Here is a 20,556-nt window from a genome sequence, read left to right as displayed (position 1 = left end):
GGCATTCCGATCACTAGACCTTGTTGAATATATTAGTTTTCTAATAATTCTAAACCCGCTATCTGAATAATACACTTGTTCGAAGGACACCATTCCTTTCAGCTTGTGTTAGAGGAAAATAGACTCGAGTTTCCTTTAAATCTAAAAAGTTGGTATGTACCAAAAGGCCTTTGGAACTTATTAATATGGATCTCTGTGGTCCAATGAGGATCAAAAGTAGAAGTGGTAAGAAATATGTTATGGTTATTGTTGATGACTGTTCAAGGTATACTTGGGTATTCTTTCTTGTTAGCAAAGATGAAACATTTGATGAGTTTGTTTTTTTTTTAAAGAAAGAATAGAGAAGAATAGGTAACCCACTGGTACATCTCAGATCTAACCATGGTACTGAATTTGAAAACTCCAAGTTTCATGAATTATGTATAGAACATGAAATGGATCATAACTTCTCAGCACCTAGAACTCCACAGCAAAATGGTGTTGTGGAACGCAAGAAAAGAAGCCTTAAAGACATTGAACTTCTACGCAGAAGTAGTGAACACAACATGCTATATTCTCAACAGAGTATCTGTTAGAGCCATCAACATCAAAACTCCCTATGAACATCTTAAAAAGAGAAAACCCAAGCCAATATTTCTTATCTTAGATCATTTGGTTGTAAATGTTTTTTTCATAATTAATAATGGTAAAAGGAACTTGGGAAAGTTTGATGAAAGGAGTGATGAGACAGTTTTCATAGGATATTGTTTAGGCAAATCTCAATAAGGGCATCTAAGAATTTGCTAGGTTTGAGGGGGTAATAACAATCATTCTACCAACAACATATAAAAAAACTAAGAACGATAATAAATAAATAAGTAATCAATAAGTAAGTAGTAAATATTCAATTATATAAAGAAGGTGAGTTTAGAGATATAATACTGAGTAAGGATAGGCCTCCTTGTTCAGTAGGGACGCAGTTCTGTAGATAAAAGTAGAGCAAATTGTTTTTATTTAAGTATATGCGAACATACATGAGTGTTAAAATGTCTAATTCTTCTTATTTATACCTAGGAATCTCTAGGGTTTTCAAATATATTCAGAATATCTTTGAAATGTATAAGATCTTCTTGATTTATCTTGTTTCCTACTCTGTAAGTGTATCTTTGGCAAGTATCTCCTTGATTGATATGCTTGATGCTGCTTTCCTTATTTATTTCAATCAAGCTGTTTTGCGTATTCTTGCTGATTTATTGGCCTTGGATTGGTGCCCTAAGTACAATGGGTCGTGTGATAATACGGGACCAACAATTGCACCTAATTTATATTTTCAAGTGTTTAGAAGTGAAAATTACCTAAAAAGTCGTTGGAAGGATTTTGAATTTTTCAAAAGTTATTTCAATGGTTAGCAAAATAGGAAACGTGGTGGCAGTTTTAAAGCAACTTCCTCGACAACCGTACATGGTGGTTTATTTCTTTCTTTGGTATTTATTGGGTGTGCAGGCTCTTGTCTAATCACTTCATTGCTTTGCCCCAATTTCAATTTTCACCAGGTATTTTCTCTCTCTTCTCTATTTCCTCTGTTTCTTTACTTCGCTATTTTTTTTCTTCTTTTTTTATGATGGGTGATCATGTAAACGTGATGTTTGCTGGGGTGGATAAGGGTGTGAAAAAGCCGTCTTTTGTGGCGCAGAACGTCTTCCCTGCTAAGGATGTTTATCCTTCCACCATAACGAAAGAAGATGTTCAGAACATCGCTGCTGTTGTGCGATTCCCTGATGGGGTTGTGGTGAAAATCCCGTCTTCTAGGGCGAGGACTAACTGGACTGCCCCTGGTTGGGTGTGCTTCTTAGAGTATCCCTTTGCAATTGGGCATACTTTCCCTTTTTCTTCTCTTGTTCGTCAATTTCTCTCTAGGGTTAGGGTTTCACCTTGTCAGTTATTTCCCCAAACTTGAAGGGTTTTGAGAATTTTGGATTTGCTGAGTGCGAAATTGGGTTTAAAACTTGATGTGAGGGATTTGTGTTATCCTTATACTATTAGGACTAGTGTTAAGGGTCGGGTTGGTCTTCGTTTGAAAGATGGTGTTGGTCCTTTGGTGACTGACTTGGAGAAGGCGTTTGAAAAGAAGTCGTATCACAAGTTCTTCTTTGTGAGGATTGATTCGTTGGGTGGTGATTGTGACTTTTTGGTTGACACTGTTGAGGCTGAAGGTATTTTGTTTTCTTATTTTCTTGTGTTTTGCTCTCCTTTTGTGTTGATTTGGGCTTATTTGCTTGATGGTTGCAGTGACTAAATTGAAGCAGCGTTCTCAGTCTCTGTCCCTGATAGACAAGTTGTACGATTTGAGTGCAGACGAGAGATCTTTAATCAAATTGACGCAGTCAGAAGCGGTTATCCAGATCAAGTCCTTGGATGATTCTGATTCTGAGCAGAATGTTGCCCCAACTATGTCTCAAGGTATGTTCTTCTTTTTTCTTATGTGCTTGTGATTTTTGTTGTGTTGTTTCCTGTAGATGTATCCTGTTGCAAATTTTTTTGGGCGTACTGGGCAAAGTGTCAGAGTTTACTCGAGTGTATGAGGCTATGAAGAAGGAGCGTAATGCTCTTTCTAACAAGTACAAGGCTTCTACTGATGTTGTGAAGACTGAACGTGCTAGGCATAGGGAATGCATTATTGAACGTGATGGGTTGAAGAGGACCTTGAAGGAGGCTGCAAACGAGGTTGTTGATGCTGCAGCGTATTACTTTGGGAAAGCTCGTCTTGAAATGATGGAGGAGTTTCAGCAAGGAAAGCATGAGGCCAGGGATTATGATGCTGATAAGGCTGCTTTTGAGGTTGCATTTCCTACAAGGACTATTGCTCCTTGCACATTGTCGCTGAGCTATGCTAATGAGGAAGTGAATTCTCTTCACAACGCCAAGGTAAGGGATGTCCCGGAGAGTACGAAGACTGTTGCTGAGGAAGTGGTCCCTACTGATAACATGGATTAGAATTAGTTTCAATGGTGTTGTGTCACCTTAAAGAATTTGTTAACTTTGAAGGATGTTTATTTTTACTGCCTTAGTGTAGTTGGATAATTTTTATTATATCTTTGTGCTACACTTTTGTAGCTGGATAATTTGTTTGTTTTGTTGCTTTACAACTAAGTAATTCTGCCTCTTTTGCTATGTTGATATATATTTCTATTTCATACTGTATCATTGCTGTCTTACGGTTGTATTGCAGTTGTATTGCATTTGTATTACAGTTGTATTAGTGTTGCTTACATGTGTTTGCTTGTTCTGTGAGGACAGTTGGTTTGTTCCTTGCAAGCATGATTAACCTTTGCTCTTTGATGACCTGTTGTGCTCTTGCCTAGTAGTTTAGGTGTTGCTCCTTGCAAAACAGAATAATGTGAGGGGTGGCCGTGGGTTTCCCCAACGGCCCTCCGTTGCCAAAGTCAGTACTCGTAATGATCATAAATTGAATTGTCAAAGTGTGAGTAGAGAGGAGTACCTTTCGTGCTGATTTTTGCTGTTGGAGATTTTTGTGCTTTTCTGTTTTTCTTCTTTTTTTTTTTTTTTTTTTTTTTTTTTTTTTTTTTTGTTTTTTGCTTGTTTTTCTGTTTTTTTTTTTTTGTGTTTTTTTTTTGTAAAAAGAGATAAAATCGAGATGATAACTACGTACCTTTGCTCCTCATAAATGATATAATTTTAAGTACGCTGCATTCCAGCTTCGCTGTACCTATTTTCCTTCTGCATTTCTGAGTCCATAGGCTCCATTGCCTACCACCTTAATGATCTCGTAAGGTCCTTCCCAGTTGGGTGCTAATTTCCCTACGTTTGTTTCCCTGGTATTTTCGTATACCTTTCTGAGAATCCAATCTCCCAACTTGAAGACTTTTGTTCTGACATTCTTGTTGAAGGATCTTACTACTTCTTGTTGATATGCAGCCATTCTCATTTTTGCGTCTTCTCTAAGTTCTTCCACAGTGTCTAGATTGTGAATTAATTATGCTTGATTCCTTTCTTCTGTCATTAGCCTGTATCTTGCTGTAGGGACCTCTACCTCTATTAGGATCACTACTTCACATCCGTACACCAACGAGAATGGGGTGTGGCCTGTAGCGCCTTTTGGGGTTGTTTTGTCTGCCCATAGTATGTTAGGTAGTTCGTGTGCCCATTTCCCTTTTGCTCCTTCTAGCCTTTTCTTCATGTTACCTAAGAGAACTTTATTGCTAGACTCTACCTATCCATTTGCTTGTGGGTACCTAGGTGTGGACATGATGAGGGAGATGTTCCATTCCTTACAAAACTTTATAGTCTTATTGCTGATGAACTGGGATCCATTGTCTGTAAGGATCTCTGCTGGTACCCCGAATCTACTTAAGATGTTTCATTTTATAAACGATATGACGTGCTTATTCTTTATTTCCTTGTACGCTTCTGCTTCGATCTATTTTGAAAAGTAGTATGTCATTGCTAAGAAGTATACTCTTTGTCCTTATGATGGAGGATGTTTTACTATATCCACTCCCCACTTCATGAATGGCCAAGGTGTTAGTGTTGGATGTAGCTCTTTTGATGGCCTGTGCGTCAAGGGTGCGTGCTTCTGGCATGCTAGGCATCTCTTGGCGAATTCTGTTGCATCCTTTCTCATGCTGGGCCAGTAGTATCCCATTCTAAGTGCTCTGTTGGCTAAATTCCTTCCTCCAGAATGATTTCCACACTCTCCACTATGTAAAGACTGTAAGACTTGTTGTGCTTCCTTTACTTCTAGGCATCGTAAGAAGGGGCCTGCTGTAGATTTCTTAATGAGTACATTGCTGATTAGGAAATACTTGGAGGCTTTTTGAGCAAGTGCTTGAGCTGCTACTTTCCCTGTTGGTTTCGTCATGTCCAAGAGGTATTCTTTCAGTGGTGTTGTCCAGCTGCTGCCATCTTTTTCTGTAGGGTTTTCATAAACTTTGTAGGCGCTCATAGTCAATTCTTTCTCTATGGCTAGAGAGAGTACGTGCACTAGGGGGATAGCTCCAAATTCTTCTGGGTTAATGTTTGATCCTAAGTTTGCTAGTGTGTCTGCTTCATTGTTCAAGTTTTTGGGTACTTGATCTATCTTGAATTCCTTGAACTCTTTAATGAGCTTCTTTGTGACTTCCAGGTAGGCTACCATCCTTGCATCCTTTGCTGCATATTCTCCGTTGGCTTGATTTACCATGAGTAAGGAGTCTATAATTACCTCTAGATGTTGTATCTTCATGTCCTTTGCAACGGTTAATCCTGTGATCAGCGCTTCGGATTCAGCTTCATTATTGGTGGCTTTGAAGTTGCACCTTATTGCTTGTGCTATCTTGTCTCCTTGGGGTGATGTCAGTACTATTCCTAGGCCTACTCCACGTATGTTTGCTGCGCCATTTGTGTAGAGTATCCACTTTTTTGTAGCTTTTGGTTCCTGTAGTGCCAATACTTCTTTTTGCGCTTCTTCCTAAAGAGTTGGGCTGAAGTCTGCTACGAAGTCTGCCAAGGCTTGTGATTTGATTGTTGTCCTGGGCTCGTACTGTATATCGTACCTGCTCAAATGTAAGGCCCATTTCTCCATCCTTCCTGACATTTCTGCCTTTCTCATGATAGCTTTGATGGGGTAGTTGGTGCGTACTTGTATGGAGTGGCTTTCAAAGTATGGGCGTAACTTCACTGAAGCAGTAACTAAGGCTAAAAAGATCTTCTCTAATGACGCATACCTTGTTTCTGCACTGAGTATGGTTTTGCTTACGTAGTAGATTGGGATTGCTCCTTGTCTTCTTCTCTTGTGAGGACTGCACTGATCGTCCCTTTAGATACTGCGAGGTATAGCTGGAGTGGCTCTCCTTCCTTAGGCTTAGAAAGAATCAATGGGTTGGCCAAGTATTCTTTCAGCTTCTGAAATGCTTCGTCGTGCTCCTGCTCCCATTTGAATTCCTTATTCTTCTTCTATACTTCGTAAAAGGCTCTGTTCTTGTCTGAAGATTTTGAAATGAACCTATTCAATGCTGCGATTTTCCCTGTTAAGTCTGTACTTCCTTCTTCCACTTTGGTCGCTCTAGGTCTAGGATGGCTTTGACTTGGTCAGGGCTGGCTTCTATTCCTCTTTGCGTAACCATGTATCCCAGGAACTTTCCTGACTGTACTCCAAATGTGCATTTTGTGGGGTTCAACTTCATGACGTACTGCTTCAGGATGGCAAATGGTTCTCTAAGGTCTCTGACGTGATCTTCTACCTTTTTGGATTTTACTACAATGTCGTCTATGTAGACCTATATTGTATTCCCTATTTGCTCTTCAAACATCTTGTTCACCAACCTTTGATATGTTGCTCCTGCATTCTTCAATCCAAAAGGCATTACTTTGTAGCAGTATATTCCTTGACTAGTAATGAAAGCGGTTTTCTCTTTGTCATCCTTGTGCATGAGGATTTGATTGTAACCACTATACGCGTCCATGAAGGATAGTAACTCATGTCCTGCTGTGGCGTCTACTATGGCATCAATATGAGGTAGAGGGAACGGATCTTTTAGGAATGCCTTGTTGATATCTGTGAAGTCTATACAGATGCGCCATTTTCCGTTCTTCTTCCTGACTACTACTACATTATCAAGCCATTCTGGGTACTTTACTTCTCTTATCATTCCAGTCTTCAATAGGTTCTGGATTTCCTCATTAATAATCTTGTTCCTTTCTGGCGCAAATTTCCTTCTCTTCTGCTTTACTGGTGTATGTAGGGGATCTACATTCAACTTGTGAGTAATTACGTCTGGAGAGATGTCTTTCATTTCTTCATGGGTCCAAGCGAATACATCTTTTTCCTCTTCTAAAAAGTCATATATTTGTTGTCTGAGTTCTGACTTCAATTCTGATCCTATTCCGACCTTTTGGTCTGGATGTTTGGGGTTCAACTAGACTTATGTAGCTTCTTGTTCTTCTACTATGCTTAACTTTTCTTGGCCCAGCTGACCCTCTGATTGCTATGATGAACTCTTTTCTGCAGATGTTGCTTTTAGTGCGATCTTGTAACATTCCTTGGCTTCCCTAGGATCTCCTCTGATTTCTTGAATACCCCACCTAGTAGGAAACTTAATGACTTGATGGTATGTAGAGGGGATGGCCTTCATCTCATGTATCCAGGGTCTGCCTAAGATCATATTGTACGAAGACAGAGTGTCAATCACTATGAACTTGACCTGTAGGTTGATTCCTTTTGCGTACGTGGCCAATGTAATCTCTCCACTTGTCTTCTTGGTTTCCCCACTTTATAACACTAACATTGTAGACTTGTTGACGATGCTCTTTTCGTCTATGTTCATATGTTTCAGAGTGTCAAGCATGATGATGTTTGTAGAGCTTCCATTGTCCACTAGGATTCGCTTGATCTTGCAGTTTCCAACTGGGAGTGAAATCACTAGGCCGTCATGATGGCCTTCTACTACATCGCTTTCTTCAAACATGATGGGAATGTCTATCTTGGATTTCTCCCTCTTGCCAGGTTGATCCTTATTACTCTCCTTTGCATGCCGCTTTGCTGCTGAATACGTTAAACCACATACTTCTGATCCTCTTTATATGAAACAGATGGTTTTGACAATTGGAGGCAGAGGTGGAGGACCTCCTTGCTTAGATTCTCTTTCCCTTCCTGAGGCTTTGGATTTATCTGACAGGAGTTCTTTAAGGTAGCCTTTTTTTAGCAGGTATGCAGCTTCCTTTCTGAGCGCGACACATTCATTAGTAGTGTGACCGATATCTGAATGGAAATCACACCATCTGGACGGATCTTTCTTCTCTCCAGGCCTGTCACTCTTCTTGGGCCATTGCACAGTATCTCCCATCTTATTTAGGGTCCTTATTACTCCTACAGGGTTAACATTGAAGCAATATTCATGTAACTTAGGTGGGAGTTCAGGATCTTCCCTCTAATCAGAAAATTCTTCTTCGACAGCATTGATTGATCCCTCATCAAAGCGGGAACGCTGATACGACTTGAATCGATGATCCCTTCTAGGAAAATTGTTGTTCCTTCTTTACTGGCGATCTGGCTCGGGAGTCTTTCTTGCATACGCATCTTCCTCAAATCAGACTTGAGCCATAGCTTTAGCTTGCACATCTTCAAAGGTTGTACAGAGATATTTTGTCAACTCCTTATAGAGCTCACTATGGTCTAGCAATCCTCTTCTGAATGCTTCGATTTTTGTGGGAGCATCACACTTATGTATTCCAATCTTCTCCCTGTTGAACCTGTTAAGATAATCTCTCAAGGATTCACCATGTCTCTACACGACGCGGTATAGATCTGAAGAATGCTTTTCAATTTTTCTGTTGCTAGCAAACTGGACCTTGAATAGGTTCACCATTTCTGCAAAAGATCGAATTGTCCCATTATCTAAATTAATGAACCAAGTTAGACTTGGACCTGATAGCGTGGCTCCAAAGACTTTGCACATCATAGCCTCTCTGATGTCTCTAGGGATTGAGCTTGTCATCATCTTCTGCTTGTAAAGGGATACATGCTCATCAGGGTCCGTTGTTCCATCATACATGGTCATATTGGGCGTGTTGAACCTCTTTGGCACCTCTACCATGGCGATCTCTTCCAAGAATGGGGATTCTATATAGCCATCTGCTGCCTCTTCTTCCATGGGTTTCGGCATTCCATGAATTTTGGCGATTTTGGCCTCGATTGTCTTGAGGGATTCCTTAACCATCTTATCTACTTTTCCCTCTTCGGCTCCTTCCTGTCTGTCCTTCTTGGGGGTTCCTGCATCCAAAAAGTCTAGATAAAGGGTTGCTTCCCTGTTGTTAGATCCTTTTTCCCCGTTAGGGGTGTGAAAGGTTCCGGACATGTCGAGCTGCATGGCTATACTTTCAGTGCTCTTTCTGGTGTTAACGGTTTTAGATGCAACTGATTGTATTTGGCTGCGAAGGACTTCATTTTGTTTGGTAAGGCTGGTGAGTTTGGCTTCAGTTTAGACCTTATGAGCCAGCAGCGTTTCAATTTGGCTTTTCTGCTGGTCTAAAGTTTGGTGGAAAGCGTTCATTCCTTCATTAATTTCGGCAATAGTAAAAGGTACTGGTTGCCCAGTCATGGTGTTTGTCTTGGTTTTTTGGCGAATTGGTAGGTTAATTGATTATCAGCCCCATGGTGGGCGCCAAATTGTTTAGGCAAATCTCAATACGGGCATCTAAGAATTTGCTGGGTTTGAGGGGTAATAACAATCATTCTACCAACATCATATAAAATAACTAAGAACGATAATAAATCAATAAGTAATCAATAAGTAAGCAGTAAATATTCAATTATATAAAGAAGGTGAGTTTAGAGATACAATATTGAGTAAGAATAGGCCTCCTTGTTCAGTAGGGACGCAGTTCCGTAGATAAAAGTAGAGCAAATTGTTTTTATTTAAGTATATGCGAACGTACATGAGTGTTAAAATGTCTAATTCTTCTTATTGATACCTAGGGATCTCTAGGGTTTACAAATATATTCAGAATATCTTTGAAATATATAAGATCTTCTTGATTTATCTTGTTTCCTGCTCTGTAGGTGTATCTTTGGCAAGTATCTCCTTGATTGATATGCTTGATGGTGCTTTCCTTGTTTATTTCAATCAAGCCGTTTTACGTATTCTTGCTGATTTATTGGCCTTGGATTGGTGCCCTAAGTACAATGGGTCGTGTGATAATACGGGCCCAACAATTGCCCCTAATTTTTATTTTCAAGTGTTTGGAAGTGAAAATTACCTAAAAAGCCGTTGGAAGGATTTTGAATTTTTCATAAGCTATTTCAACGGTTAGCAAAATAGGAAACGTGGTGGCAGTTTTAAAGCAACTTCCTCGATAACTGATAGGCCGTCGTCGAGCCTACCAAAGATAAAAACCTAACTTGGTCTCTCTAATGGGTAGAAAGGGCAAGTAAGGGTCGATCCCACAAGGACTAAAGGGAGCACTAACAAGTATCGATTTGTGATAAGCTAAGTCAAGTCTTTTTGGGTTTTTAGTTATAATGAAAAACTACAAAAAATAATAAAAAAGGATCTTGGGAAGGTATCCACCAATTAAGTCATTCACAAGCTACAATTTAACATACAAAACATAGCAATTTGGGGGTAAATTAGGGGAAGTCATCTAAGGCACCCAACTACTCTCTCAAGCTAGAGGGATTACTTGAGTTATGAATACAACCTACTCTCGTGGTTACAAAGCATAAAACAAGTGTTAAAACATAATCACGATGACATAAACATTCCCTTGACTGGAAATTCCTATTCTCATGGCATTTCAAGTCAATTAAGCATAAGGGAGCTAACTCAAGTTCATCTCTCGATCCTTCGTTGAGAAAGCTTAGATAAATAGTTCTTGCAATGGCCACTTACAAGAACTAACAATGAAACCACTTAAGCTCAACTAATTAACATCCCACATTAACTAAATCAACACATGCAAACAAGTATTTGTGAATTCATCAATGGTTTCAACCATCCCAAGTAAATAAACTACTCACAAAACATTATAAATTGCAAAACTAAAGTAGTAAACTACTAAGAACATGAATCCAAACACTAATTTAACATAAACAAGTAATAAAACTAGAAAAGATACAAAAATAAGTAATTAAATCAATAAAATAAGAGAGAGAGTAAGAAATTCTCATTGATAATGCAAGAAATAATCAAATCTTCAAGTCTCCTTCCTTCAATTCTTCATATTCCAAGCTTTCAACAAGTTTTTCACACTTTCTCTCTCTAGAAATTGAGAGTTTCTCTCTCTAAAAACCTAACCTAAGCTAAAACTACATTAAGAAGATCCTCTCCGTACAAAATGAGCTAAGAAGAGTATTTATATGACCCTCAAATAAAAAGGACGGAGAAAACAAGAGTCGGGCTCGTCTACAGGTCGGCACGGACATGCAGACCTGTTAAAATACGAACAGTAGCTACTGCTTGACCTTGCACGGACGTGCTTCATTTGCCACGGACGTGCAGTGACTTGCACGGACGTGCCACTTATTGGCACGGACGTGCAACCCTTTTCTAGCAAAATAGATTTTTTCGGAAGGTCATAACTTCTTCTTTACTCATCGGAATAAGGCATGTGACCAGTCGTTGGAAAGCTCTTAAGATGAAATTTAATCTCCAATTTGAATCACTTCAAAATGTTGAGTATAACAAAAGTTATGGTCAGTTTAAGTTGACCTTAGTGCAAAAATCCTTGCAAAACTTTTCAAAAGCTTTTCATTTCTCTTTAAGGCACTCATCATTCTTCCTCCATTGCTCTTTAACCAAGCTTTCCCTTCTCCTTGTTCACTCATGCTTGATCACGTCAATATATAGTGCAAAAAATAGCTACATTACATCAAAAACACAAACAACCCGTGAAGCATGGATGGTGCAAAATTTGTATAAAAATAGGATAAATAATGAACTTTGATGTCGAATAATCACGAAAACAAGGTTCAAAAGTACCCTAAAATCATACCAAATAACAAGTTATCAATAACCGTACATGGCGGTTATTTCTTTCTTTGGTATTTATTGGGTGTGCAGGCTCTTGTCTAATCACTTAATTGCTTTGCCCCAATTTCAATTTTCACCAAGTATTCTCTCTCTTCTCTGTTTCCTCTGTTTCTTTACTTCGTTATTTTTTTTTCTTCTTGTTTTGTGATGGGTGATCATGTAAAAGTGATGTTTGCTGGGGTGGATGAGGGTGTGAAAAAGTCGTCTTTGGTGGCGTAGAACGTCTTCCCTGCTAAGGATGTTTATCTTTCCACCATAACGAAAGAAGAAGTTAAGAACATCGTTGCTGTTGCGCGATTCCCAGATGGGGTTGTGGTGAAAATCCCGTCTTCTAGGGAGAGGGCTGACTAGACTGCCCCTGGTTGGGTGTGCTTATTTGAGTATCCCTTTGCAATTGGGAATACTTTCCCTTTTTCTTCTCTTGTTCGTCAATTTCTCTCTAGGGTTAGGGTTTCACCTTGTCAGTTATTGCCCCAAACTTAGAGGGTTTTGAGAATTTTGGATTTGTTGGGTGCGAAATTGGGTTTGGAACTTGATGTGAGGGATTTGTGTTATCCTTATACTATTTGGACCAGTGGTAAGGGTTGGGTTGGTCTTCGTTTGTAAGATGGTGTTGGTCCTTTGGTGACTGACTTGGAGAAGGCGTTTGAAAAGAAGTGGTATCACAAGTTCTTCTTTGTGAGAATTGATTCGTTGGGTGGTGATTATGACTTTTTTATTGACACTGTTGAGGCTGAGGTATTTTGTTTTCTTATTTTCTTGTGTTTTGCTCTCCTTCTTTGTTGATTTGGGCTTATTTGCTTGATGGTTGCAGTGAGTAAATTGAAGCAGCGTTCTCAGTCCCCGTCCCTGATAGACAAGTTGTACGAGTTGAGTGTAGACGAGAGATCTTTCATCAAATTGACGCAGTTAGAAGCGGTTATCCAGATCAAGTCCTTGAACGATTCTGATTCTGAGGAGAAAGTTGCCCCAACTATGTCTCAAGGTATGTTCTTCTTTTTTCTGATGTGCTTGTGATTTTTGTTGTGTTGTTCCCTGTAGATGTATCCTGTTGCAAATTTGTTTCGCCCTTGTTAATGATTTACTTGGTTCTCAATTTGTTTGTCCTTTCTGAGGTGGTTATGTACCTTGCTGAGTATGTTTGTTATGTTCCTTGTTGAGTATGTTTGTTATGTTCCTTGTTGTATACGTTTGTTATGTTCCTTGTTGTATCCCCTTTTGAATTCTGCCATGTTCCTTGTAGATACTTCAAGGTCACTAAGGTCTCATGACCTTCTTAGCTCGTCCTCTCTATTAGGCCGCCTTAAACATTGCTCCTCTCCTCAAACTACTGAGGCTGTTCCTATCAAAACGGTAGCTCCAAAGAGCGGTCCTCCTCCACCTCCACCTCGCACTGGCCTTAAGAGGAAGTTGGAGGTACCTATTGATGTTGATACTGCAGATTTCTCTTCTGATTCCTTGGCTCCGCATGTGGATACCCTACTGTTTTCGTCCTTCAAGGATCGCCAGTCCTCGCAGACTTTCGCTGACCTTTCTCAAGAGGCTGCTGTGCAGTCTTTCCAGGTATGGTATACTCCGAAAAAAAAACAAAAATTTAATAAACATGGTTATATCGGATTGCGCATCTCTTACTTGATTTCGTATTTTGCAGAGCCGTCAGTCTTGTTTGGGTGTACTGGGCAAAGTGTCAGAGTTTACTCGAGTGTTTGAGGCTATGAAGAAGGAGCGTGATGCTCTTTCTGACAAGTACAAGGCTGCTACTGATGCTCTGAAGACTGAACGCGCTAGGCATAGGGAATGTATTACTGAACGTGATGGGTTGAAGAGGACCTTTAAGGAGGCTGGAAACGAGGTTGTTGATGCTGCAGCGTATTACTTTGGGAAAGCTCGTCTTGAAATGATGGAGGAGTTTCAGCAAGGAAAGCATGAGGCCTAGGATTATGATGCTGATAAGACTACTTTTGAGGTTGCATTTCCTACAGGGACTGCTGCCCCTGGCACATTGTTGCTGAGCTATGCTGATGAGCAAGTGAATTCTCCTCACAACTCCGAGGTCAGGGATGTCCCGGAGAGTACGAAGACTGTTGCTGAGGAAGTGGTCCCTGCTGATAACATGGATGAGAATTAGTTTCAATGGTGTTGTGTCACCTTACAGAATTTGTTAACTTTGAAGGATGTTTATTTTTACTGCCTTAATGCAGTTGGATAATTTTTATTTTGTCTTTGTGCTACACTTTTGTAGCTGGATAATTTGTCTGTGTTGTTGCTTTGCAACTAAGTAATTCTGCGACTTTTGCTATGTTGATATGTATTTATATTTTTTACTGTATCATTGCTGTTTTACGGTCGTATTGCAGTTGTATTACAGTTGTATTACAGTTGTAATATGAATGTAGTGTTGCTTACATGTGTTTGCTTGTTCTGTGAGGACAGTTGGTTTGTTCCTTGCAAGGATGATTAACCGTTGCTCTGTGATGACCTGTTGTGCTCTTGCCTAGTAGTGTAGGTGTTTCTCCTTGCAAAACAGAATAATGTGAGGAGTGGCCGTGGGTTTCCCCAACGGCCCTCCGTTGCCAAAGTCAGTACTCGTAATGATCAAAAATTGAATTGTCAAAGTGAGAGTAGAGAGGAGTACCTTTCGTGCTGATTTTGGCTGTTGGAGATTTTTGTGCTTTTCTGTTTTTCTTCTTTTTTTTTTTTTTTTTTTTGTTTTTTGCTTGTTTTTTTGTTTTTTTTTTTTGTTTTTTTTTTTTTTTTTTGTTTTTTTTGTAAAAAGAGATAAAATCGAGATGATAACTACGTACCTTTGCTCCTCATAAATGATATAGCTTTAAGTACGCTGCATTCCAGCTTCGCTGTACCTATTTTCCTTCTGCATTTCTGAGTCCATAGGCTCCATTGCCTACCACCTTAATGATCTCGTAAGGTCCTTCCCAGTTGGGTGCTAATTTCCCTACGTTTGTTTCCCTGGTATTTTCGTATACCTTTCTGAGAATCCAATCTCCCAACTTGAAGACTTTTGTTCTGACATTCTTGTTGAAGGATCTTACTACTTCTTGCTGATATGCAGCCATTCTCATTTTTGCGTCTTCTCTAAGTTCTTCCACAGTGTCTAGATTGTGAATTAATTATGCTTGATTCCTTTCTTCTGTCATTAGCCTGTATCTTGCTGTAGGGACCTCTACCTCTATTAGGATCACTACTTCACATCCGTACACCAACGAGAATGGGGTGTGGCCTGAAGCGCCTTTTGGGGTTGTTTTGTCTGCCCATAGTATGTTAGGTAGTTCGTGTGCCCATTTCCCTTTTGCTCCTTCTAGCCTTTTCTTCATGTTACCTATGAGAACTTTATTGCTTGACTCTACCTATCCATTTGCTTGTGGGTACCTAGGTGTGGACGTGATGAGGGAGATGTTCCATTCCTTACAGAACTTTGTAGTCTTATTGCTGATGAACTGGGATCCATTGTCTGTAATGATCTCTGCTGGTACCCCGAATCTACTTAGGATGTTTCTTTTTATAAACGATATGACGTGCTTATCCTTGATTTCCTTGTACGCTTCTACTTCGATCCATTTTGAAAAGTAGTCTGTCATTTCTAAGAAGTATACTCTTTGTCCTGATGATGGAGGAAGTTTTACTATATCCACTCCCCACTTCATGAATGGCCAAGGTGTTTGTGTTGGATGTAGCTCTTCTGATGGCCTGTGCGTCAAGGGTGCGTGCTTCTGGCATGCTAGGCATCTCTTGGCGAATTCTGCTGCATCCTATCTCATGCTGGGCCAGTAGTATCCCATTCTAAGTGTTGTGTTGGCTAAATTCCTTCCTCTAGAATGATTTCCACACTATCCACTGTGTAAAGACTGTAAGACTTGATGTGCTTCCTTTACTTCTAGGCATCGTAAGAAGGGGCCTTCTGCATTTTTGAGTCTGTAGGCTCCATTGCCTACCACCTTAATGATCTTGTAAGGTCCTTCCCAGTTGGGTGCTAATTTCCCTGCCTTTGCTTCCCTGGTATTTTTGTATACCTTTTAGACAACCCAATCTCCCAGCTTGAAGACTTTTGTTCTGACATTCTTGTTGAAGGATCTTGCTACTTCTTGCTGATATGATGCCATTCTCATTTTTGAGTCTTCTCTAAGTTCTTCCACTATGTCTAGATTGGGAATTAATTCTGCTTGATTCCTTTCTTCTATCATTAGCCCGTATCTTGCTGTAGGGACCTCTACCTCTGTTGGGATCACTGCTTCACATCCGCAAACCAACGAGAATGGGGTGTGGCCTGTAGCGCCTTTTGGGGTTGTTTTGTCTGCCCATAGTATGTTAGGTAGTTCGTGTGCCCATTTCCCTTTTGCTCCTTCTAGCCTTTTCTTCATGTTACCAATGAGGACTTTATTGCTTGACTCTGCCTATCCATTTGCTTGTGGGTACCTAGGTGTGGACGTGATGAGGGAGATGTTCCATTCCTTACAGAACTTTGTAGTCTTATTGCTGATGAACTGGGATCCATTGTCTGTAATGATCTCTGCTGGTACCCCGAATCTACTTAGGATGTTTCTTTTTATAAACGATATGACGTGCTTATCCTTGATTTCCTTGTACGCTTCTACTTCGATCCATTTTGAAAAGTAGTCTGTCATTTCTAAGAAGTATACTCTTTGTCCTGATGATGGAGGAAGTTTTACTATATCCACTCCCCACTTCATGAATGGCCAAGGTGTTTGTGTTGGATGTAGCTCTTCTGATGGCCTGTGCGTCAAGGGTGCGTGCTTCTGGCATGCTAGGCATCTCTTGGCGAATTCTGCTGCATCCTATCTCATGTTGGGCCAGTAGTATCCCATTCTAAGTGTTGTGTTGGCTAAATTCCTTCCTCTAGAATGATTTCCACACTATCCACTGTGTAAAGACTGTAAGACTTGATGTGCTTCCTTTACTTCTAGGCATCGTAAGAAGGGGCCTTCTGCATTTTTGAGTCTGTAGGCTCCATTGCCTACCACCTTAATGATCTTGTAAGGTCCTTCCCAGTTGGGTGCTAATTTCCCTGCCTTTGCTTCCCTGGTATTTTTGTATACCTTTTAGACAACCCAATCTCCCAGCTTGAAGACTTTTGTTCTGACATTCTTGTTGAAGGATCTTGCTACTTCTTGCTGATATGATGCCATTCTCATTTTTGAGTCTTCTCTAAGTTCTTCCACTATGTCTAGATTGGGAATTAATTCTGCTTGATTCCTTTCTTCTATCATTAGCCCGTATCTTGCTGTAGGGACCTCTACCTCTGTTGGGATCACTGCTTCACATCCGCAAACCAACGAGAATGGGGTGTGGCCTGTAGCGCCTTTTGGGGTTGTTCTATCAGCTCATAGTATGTTGGGTAGTTCGTCTGCCCATTTCCCTTTTGCTCCTACCAGCCTTTTCTTCATGTTACCAATGAGGACTTTATTGCTTGACTCTGCCTGTCCATTTTCTTGTTGGTACCTAGGTGTGGACGTGATGAGGGAGATGTTCCATTCCTTACAGAACTTTGTAGTCTTATTGCTGATGAACTGGGATCCATTGTCTGTAATGATCTCTGCTGGTACCCCGAATCTACTTAGGATGTTTCTTTTTATAAACGATATGACGTGCTTATCCTTGATTTCCTTGTACGCTTCTGCTTCGATCCATTTTGAAAAGTAGTCTGTCATTTCTAAGAAGTATACTCTTTGTCCTGATGATAGAGGAAGTTTTACTATATCCACTCCCCACTTCATGAATGGCCAAGGTATTTGTGTTGGATGTAGCTCTTCTAATGGCCTGTGCGTCAAGGGTGCGTGCTTCTGGCATGCTAGGCATCTCTTGGCGAATTCTGCTGCATCCTTTCTCATGCTGGGCCAGTAGTATCCCATTCTAAGTGCTGTGTTGGCTAAATTCCTTCCTCTAGAATGATTTCCACACTCTCCACTGTGTAAAGACTGTAAGACTTGTTGTGCTTCCTTTACTTCTAGGCATCGTAAGAAGGGGCCTGCTGCAGATTTCTTAAAGAGTACATTGCTGATTAGGCAATACTTGGAGGCTTTTTGAGCAAGTGCTTGAGCTGCTACTTTCCCTGTTGGTTTCGTCATGTCCAAGAGGTATTCTTTCAGTGGTGTTGTCCAGCTGCTGCCATCTTTATCTGTAGGGTTTTCTTGAACTTTGTAGACGCTCACAGTCGATTCTTTCTCTATGGCTGGAGAGAGTACGTGCACTAGGGGGATAGCTCCAAATTCTTCTAGGTTGATGTTTGATCCTAAGTTTGCTAGTGCGTCTGCTTCAGTGTTCAAGTTTCTGGGTACTTGATCTATCTTGAATTCCTTGAACTCTTTAATGAGCTTCTTTGTGACTTCCAGGTCGGCTACCATCCTGCCATCCTTTGCTGCATATTCTCCGTTGACTTGATTTACCATGAGTAAGGAGTCTGAAATTACCTCTAGATGTTGTATCTTCATGTCCTTTGCAACGGTTTATCCTGTGATCAGCGCTTCGTATTCAGCTTCATTATAGGTGGCTTTGAAGTTGCACCTTATTGCTTGTGCTATCTTTTCTCCTTGGGGTGATGTCAGTACTATTCCTAAGCCTACTCCGCGTATGTTTGTTGCGCCATCTGTGTGGAGTATCCACTTTTGTGTAGCTTTTGGTTCCTGTAGTGCCAATACTTCTTTTTGCGCTTCTTCCTAAAGAGTTGGGCTGAAGTCTGCTACGAAGTCTGCCAAGGCTTGTGATTTGATTGATGTCCTGGGCTCGTACTGTATATCGTACCTGCTCAAATGTAAGGCCCATTTTCCATCCTTCCTGGCATTTCTGGCTTTCTCACGATAGGTTTGATGGGGTAGTTGGTGCGTACTCGTATGGAGTGGCTTTCAAAGTATAGGCGTAACTTCACTGAAGCAGTAACTAAGGCTGAAAAGATCTTCTCTAATGACGCATACCTTGTTTTCGCACTGAGTAGGGTTTTGCTTACGTAGTAGATTGGGAATTGCTCCTTGTCTTCTTCTGTTGTGAGGACTGCACTGATCGTCCCTTTAGATACTGCGAGGTATAGCTGGAGTGGCTCTCCTTCCTTAGGCTTAGAGAGAATCAATGGGTTGGCCAAGCATTCTTTCAACTTCTCAAATGCATCGTCGTGCTCCTGCTCCCATTTTAATTCCTTATTCTTCTTCAATACTTCGTAAAAGGCTCTGTTCTTGTCTGAAGATTTTGAAATGAACCTATTCAATGCTACGATTTTCCCTGTTAAGCTTTGTACTTCCTTCTTCGACTTTGGTCACTCTAGGTCTAGGATGGCTTTGACTTGGTCTGGGCTGGCTTCTATTCCTCTTTGTGTAACCATGTATCCCAGGAACTTTCCTCACTGTACTCCAAATGTGCATTTTGTGGGGTTCAACTTCATGCCGTACTGCTTCAAGATGGCAAATGCTTCTCTAAGGTCTCTGACGTGATCTTCTGCCTTTTTGGATTTTACTACCATGTCGTCTATGTAGACCTCCACTATATTCCCTATTTGCTCTTCAAACATCTTGTTCACCAACCTTTGATATGTTGCTCCTGCATTCTTCAATCCAAAAGGCATTACTTTGTAGTAGTATGTTCCTTGACTAGTAATGAAAGCGGTTTTCTCTTGGTCATCCTTGTGCATGAGGATTTGATTATAACCACTGTACGCATCCATGAAGGATAGTAACTCATGCCCTGCTGTGGCGTCTACCATGGCATCAATATGAGGTAGAGGGAACAGATCTTTTGGGCATGCCTTGTTTATATTTGTGAAGTCTATACATATGCGCCATTTTTCGTTCTTCTTCCTGACTTCAAATACATTAGAAAGCCATTCTGGGTACTTTACTTCTCTGATCTTTCCAGTCTTCAATAGGTTCTGGATTTCCTCATTAATAATCTTGTTCCTTTCGGGCGCAAATTTCCTTCTCTTTTGCTTTACTGGTGTATGTAGTGGATCTACATTCAGCTTGTGAGTAATTACGTCTGGAGAGATGCCTTTCATGTCTTCATGGGTCCAAGCGAATACATCTTTTTCCTCTTCTAAAAAGTCATATATTTGTTGTCTGAGTTATGACTTCAATTCTGATCCTATTATGACCTTTTGGTCTGGATGTTTGGGGTTTAACTGGACTTCTCACTACCACAAAATGTGGAATAAGCAACACACAATACACAACGGTCAAGTTACATAGGCGATCTCTAGAATTATACAGAGCGCATATGTATGATAAGCGTTTTGTATGTTGAAACTTATAGATCGCCTATCTAAGTTAACCGTTCTATTTGATATATCCAAATTTACACCATACTATATAGATCGCTCTTCTAACTTAGGCGTTCTATAAGTATTAAAATTATTTGAAAAAAAATTAAAAAAAAAAAAAAAAAAAACTCAATTGAAGCCCATATAGCAGCTCGCCAATACATAACCCTAAGTATTATAACTACTGAATGAGAGCCGCCCCCCCCCCCCCCCCCCTTATTCTCCATATCTTCTCTATTCTCTCTCTCCTCTTCCTCTTAGCTTCATATCCCTTCATCTATTTTTTGTTCATCTTCTTCTCTATCTTCTTCCATGTATAAGTGTTTCCTCCACCTCCCTCTTTCTCTTTTTTAAAATTCCAATGTCGAGCGAATTTAAATTCGCAAGCCAAGGACATTTCATCACCGAGCCACTTTCGCAAGCTCGTGTTACCGTCGATCCCGTTTCGGAAGACCATGTCACCACCGAGCCACCTAATCTCCACCGTCGCGCCACAACCTGTTGCACTTCCACCCCGATGTAGTTGTTATGTCGCAAGCCATCATCGAGCCACCACCTCAAGCCCATGAGCATTAATTGTACAAGGTTTTTCATTTGTAGATCTGATTTTTATTTTAATTTAAGTTAAAATCTCAGATTCATTCTAGTTAGTATTATTTTGATTCAATTGTAATTTTTATTATAATAATTTTAATTTATAGTGTTGAGATAATTGTTTATTTGTAAGTTTGGATTATAACTATTTGTTTGATTATACGGTATAATATTTGTTTTTTT

The 20,556-nt window shown here is 40.2% G+C and overlaps 3 protein-coding genes across 3 annotated transcripts; all 3 read right to left on the bottom strand.

The window, feature by feature from the left end:
* Nucleotides 1-4,465: 4,465 nt before the first annotated feature.
* On the bottom strand, nt 4,466-5,179 carry LOC145574104 (uncharacterized). The gene has a single exon (XM_081631845.1). The coding sequence runs from the start codon at nt 5,177-5,179 to the stop codon at nt 4,466-4,468; it is 714 nt and encodes a 237-aa protein (XP_081487971.1).
* Nucleotides 5,180-7,247: 2,068 nt separating this feature from the next.
* On the bottom strand, nt 7,248-7,820 carry LOC145574094 (uncharacterized). Its single transcript, XM_081631835.1, has 2 exons — nt 7,601-7,820; nt 7,248-7,519 (listed from the first exon to the last, which is right to left on the bottom strand). The coding sequence occupies exons 1-2, from the start codon at nt 7,818-7,820 to the stop codon at nt 7,248-7,250; spliced, it is 492 nt and encodes a 163-aa protein (XP_081487961.1).
* Nucleotides 7,821-15,535: 7,715 nt separating this feature from the next.
* LOC145574086 (uncharacterized) lies at nt 15,536-15,880 on the bottom strand. The gene has a single exon (XM_081631824.1). It carries the CDS (start codon nt 15,878-15,880, stop codon nt 15,536-15,538), a length of 345 nt encoding a protein of 114 aa, XP_081487950.1.
* Between the last annotated feature and the right edge of the window lie 4,676 nt (nt 15,881-20,556).

Source organism: Chenopodium album, chromosome 2 (assembly GCF_948465745.1).
Source record: "Chenopodium album chromosome 2, dcCheAlbu1.1, whole genome shotgun sequence".
NCBI classification, from domain to species: Eukaryota; Viridiplantae; Streptophyta; class Magnoliopsida; order Caryophyllales; family Amaranthaceae; genus Chenopodium; species Chenopodium album.
The sequence above is the reverse complement of the archived record's forward strand: the minus strand, read 5'-3'. Positions and strand labels throughout refer to the sequence as shown.

Bases quoted from the DNA above. Each gene is read 5' to 3' on its own strand.
- LOC145574104 (XM_081631845.1), bottom strand. From the start codon at position 5,179: ATGGTAAATCAAGCCAACGGAGAATATGCAGCAAAGGATGCAAGGATG.
- LOC145574094 (XM_081631835.1), bottom strand. From the start codon at position 7,820: ATGGGAGATACTGTGCAATGGCCCAAGAAGAGTGACAGGCCTGGAGAG. The intron at 7,520-7,600 runs GTCCTCCACCTC...TAACGTATTCAG, and splicing joins AAGAGAATCTAAGCAAGGAG to CAGCAAAGCGGCATGCAAAG.
- LOC145574086 (XM_081631824.1), bottom strand. From the start codon at position 15,880: ATGAAGAAAAGGCTAGAAGGAGCAAAAGGGAAATGGGCACACGAACTA.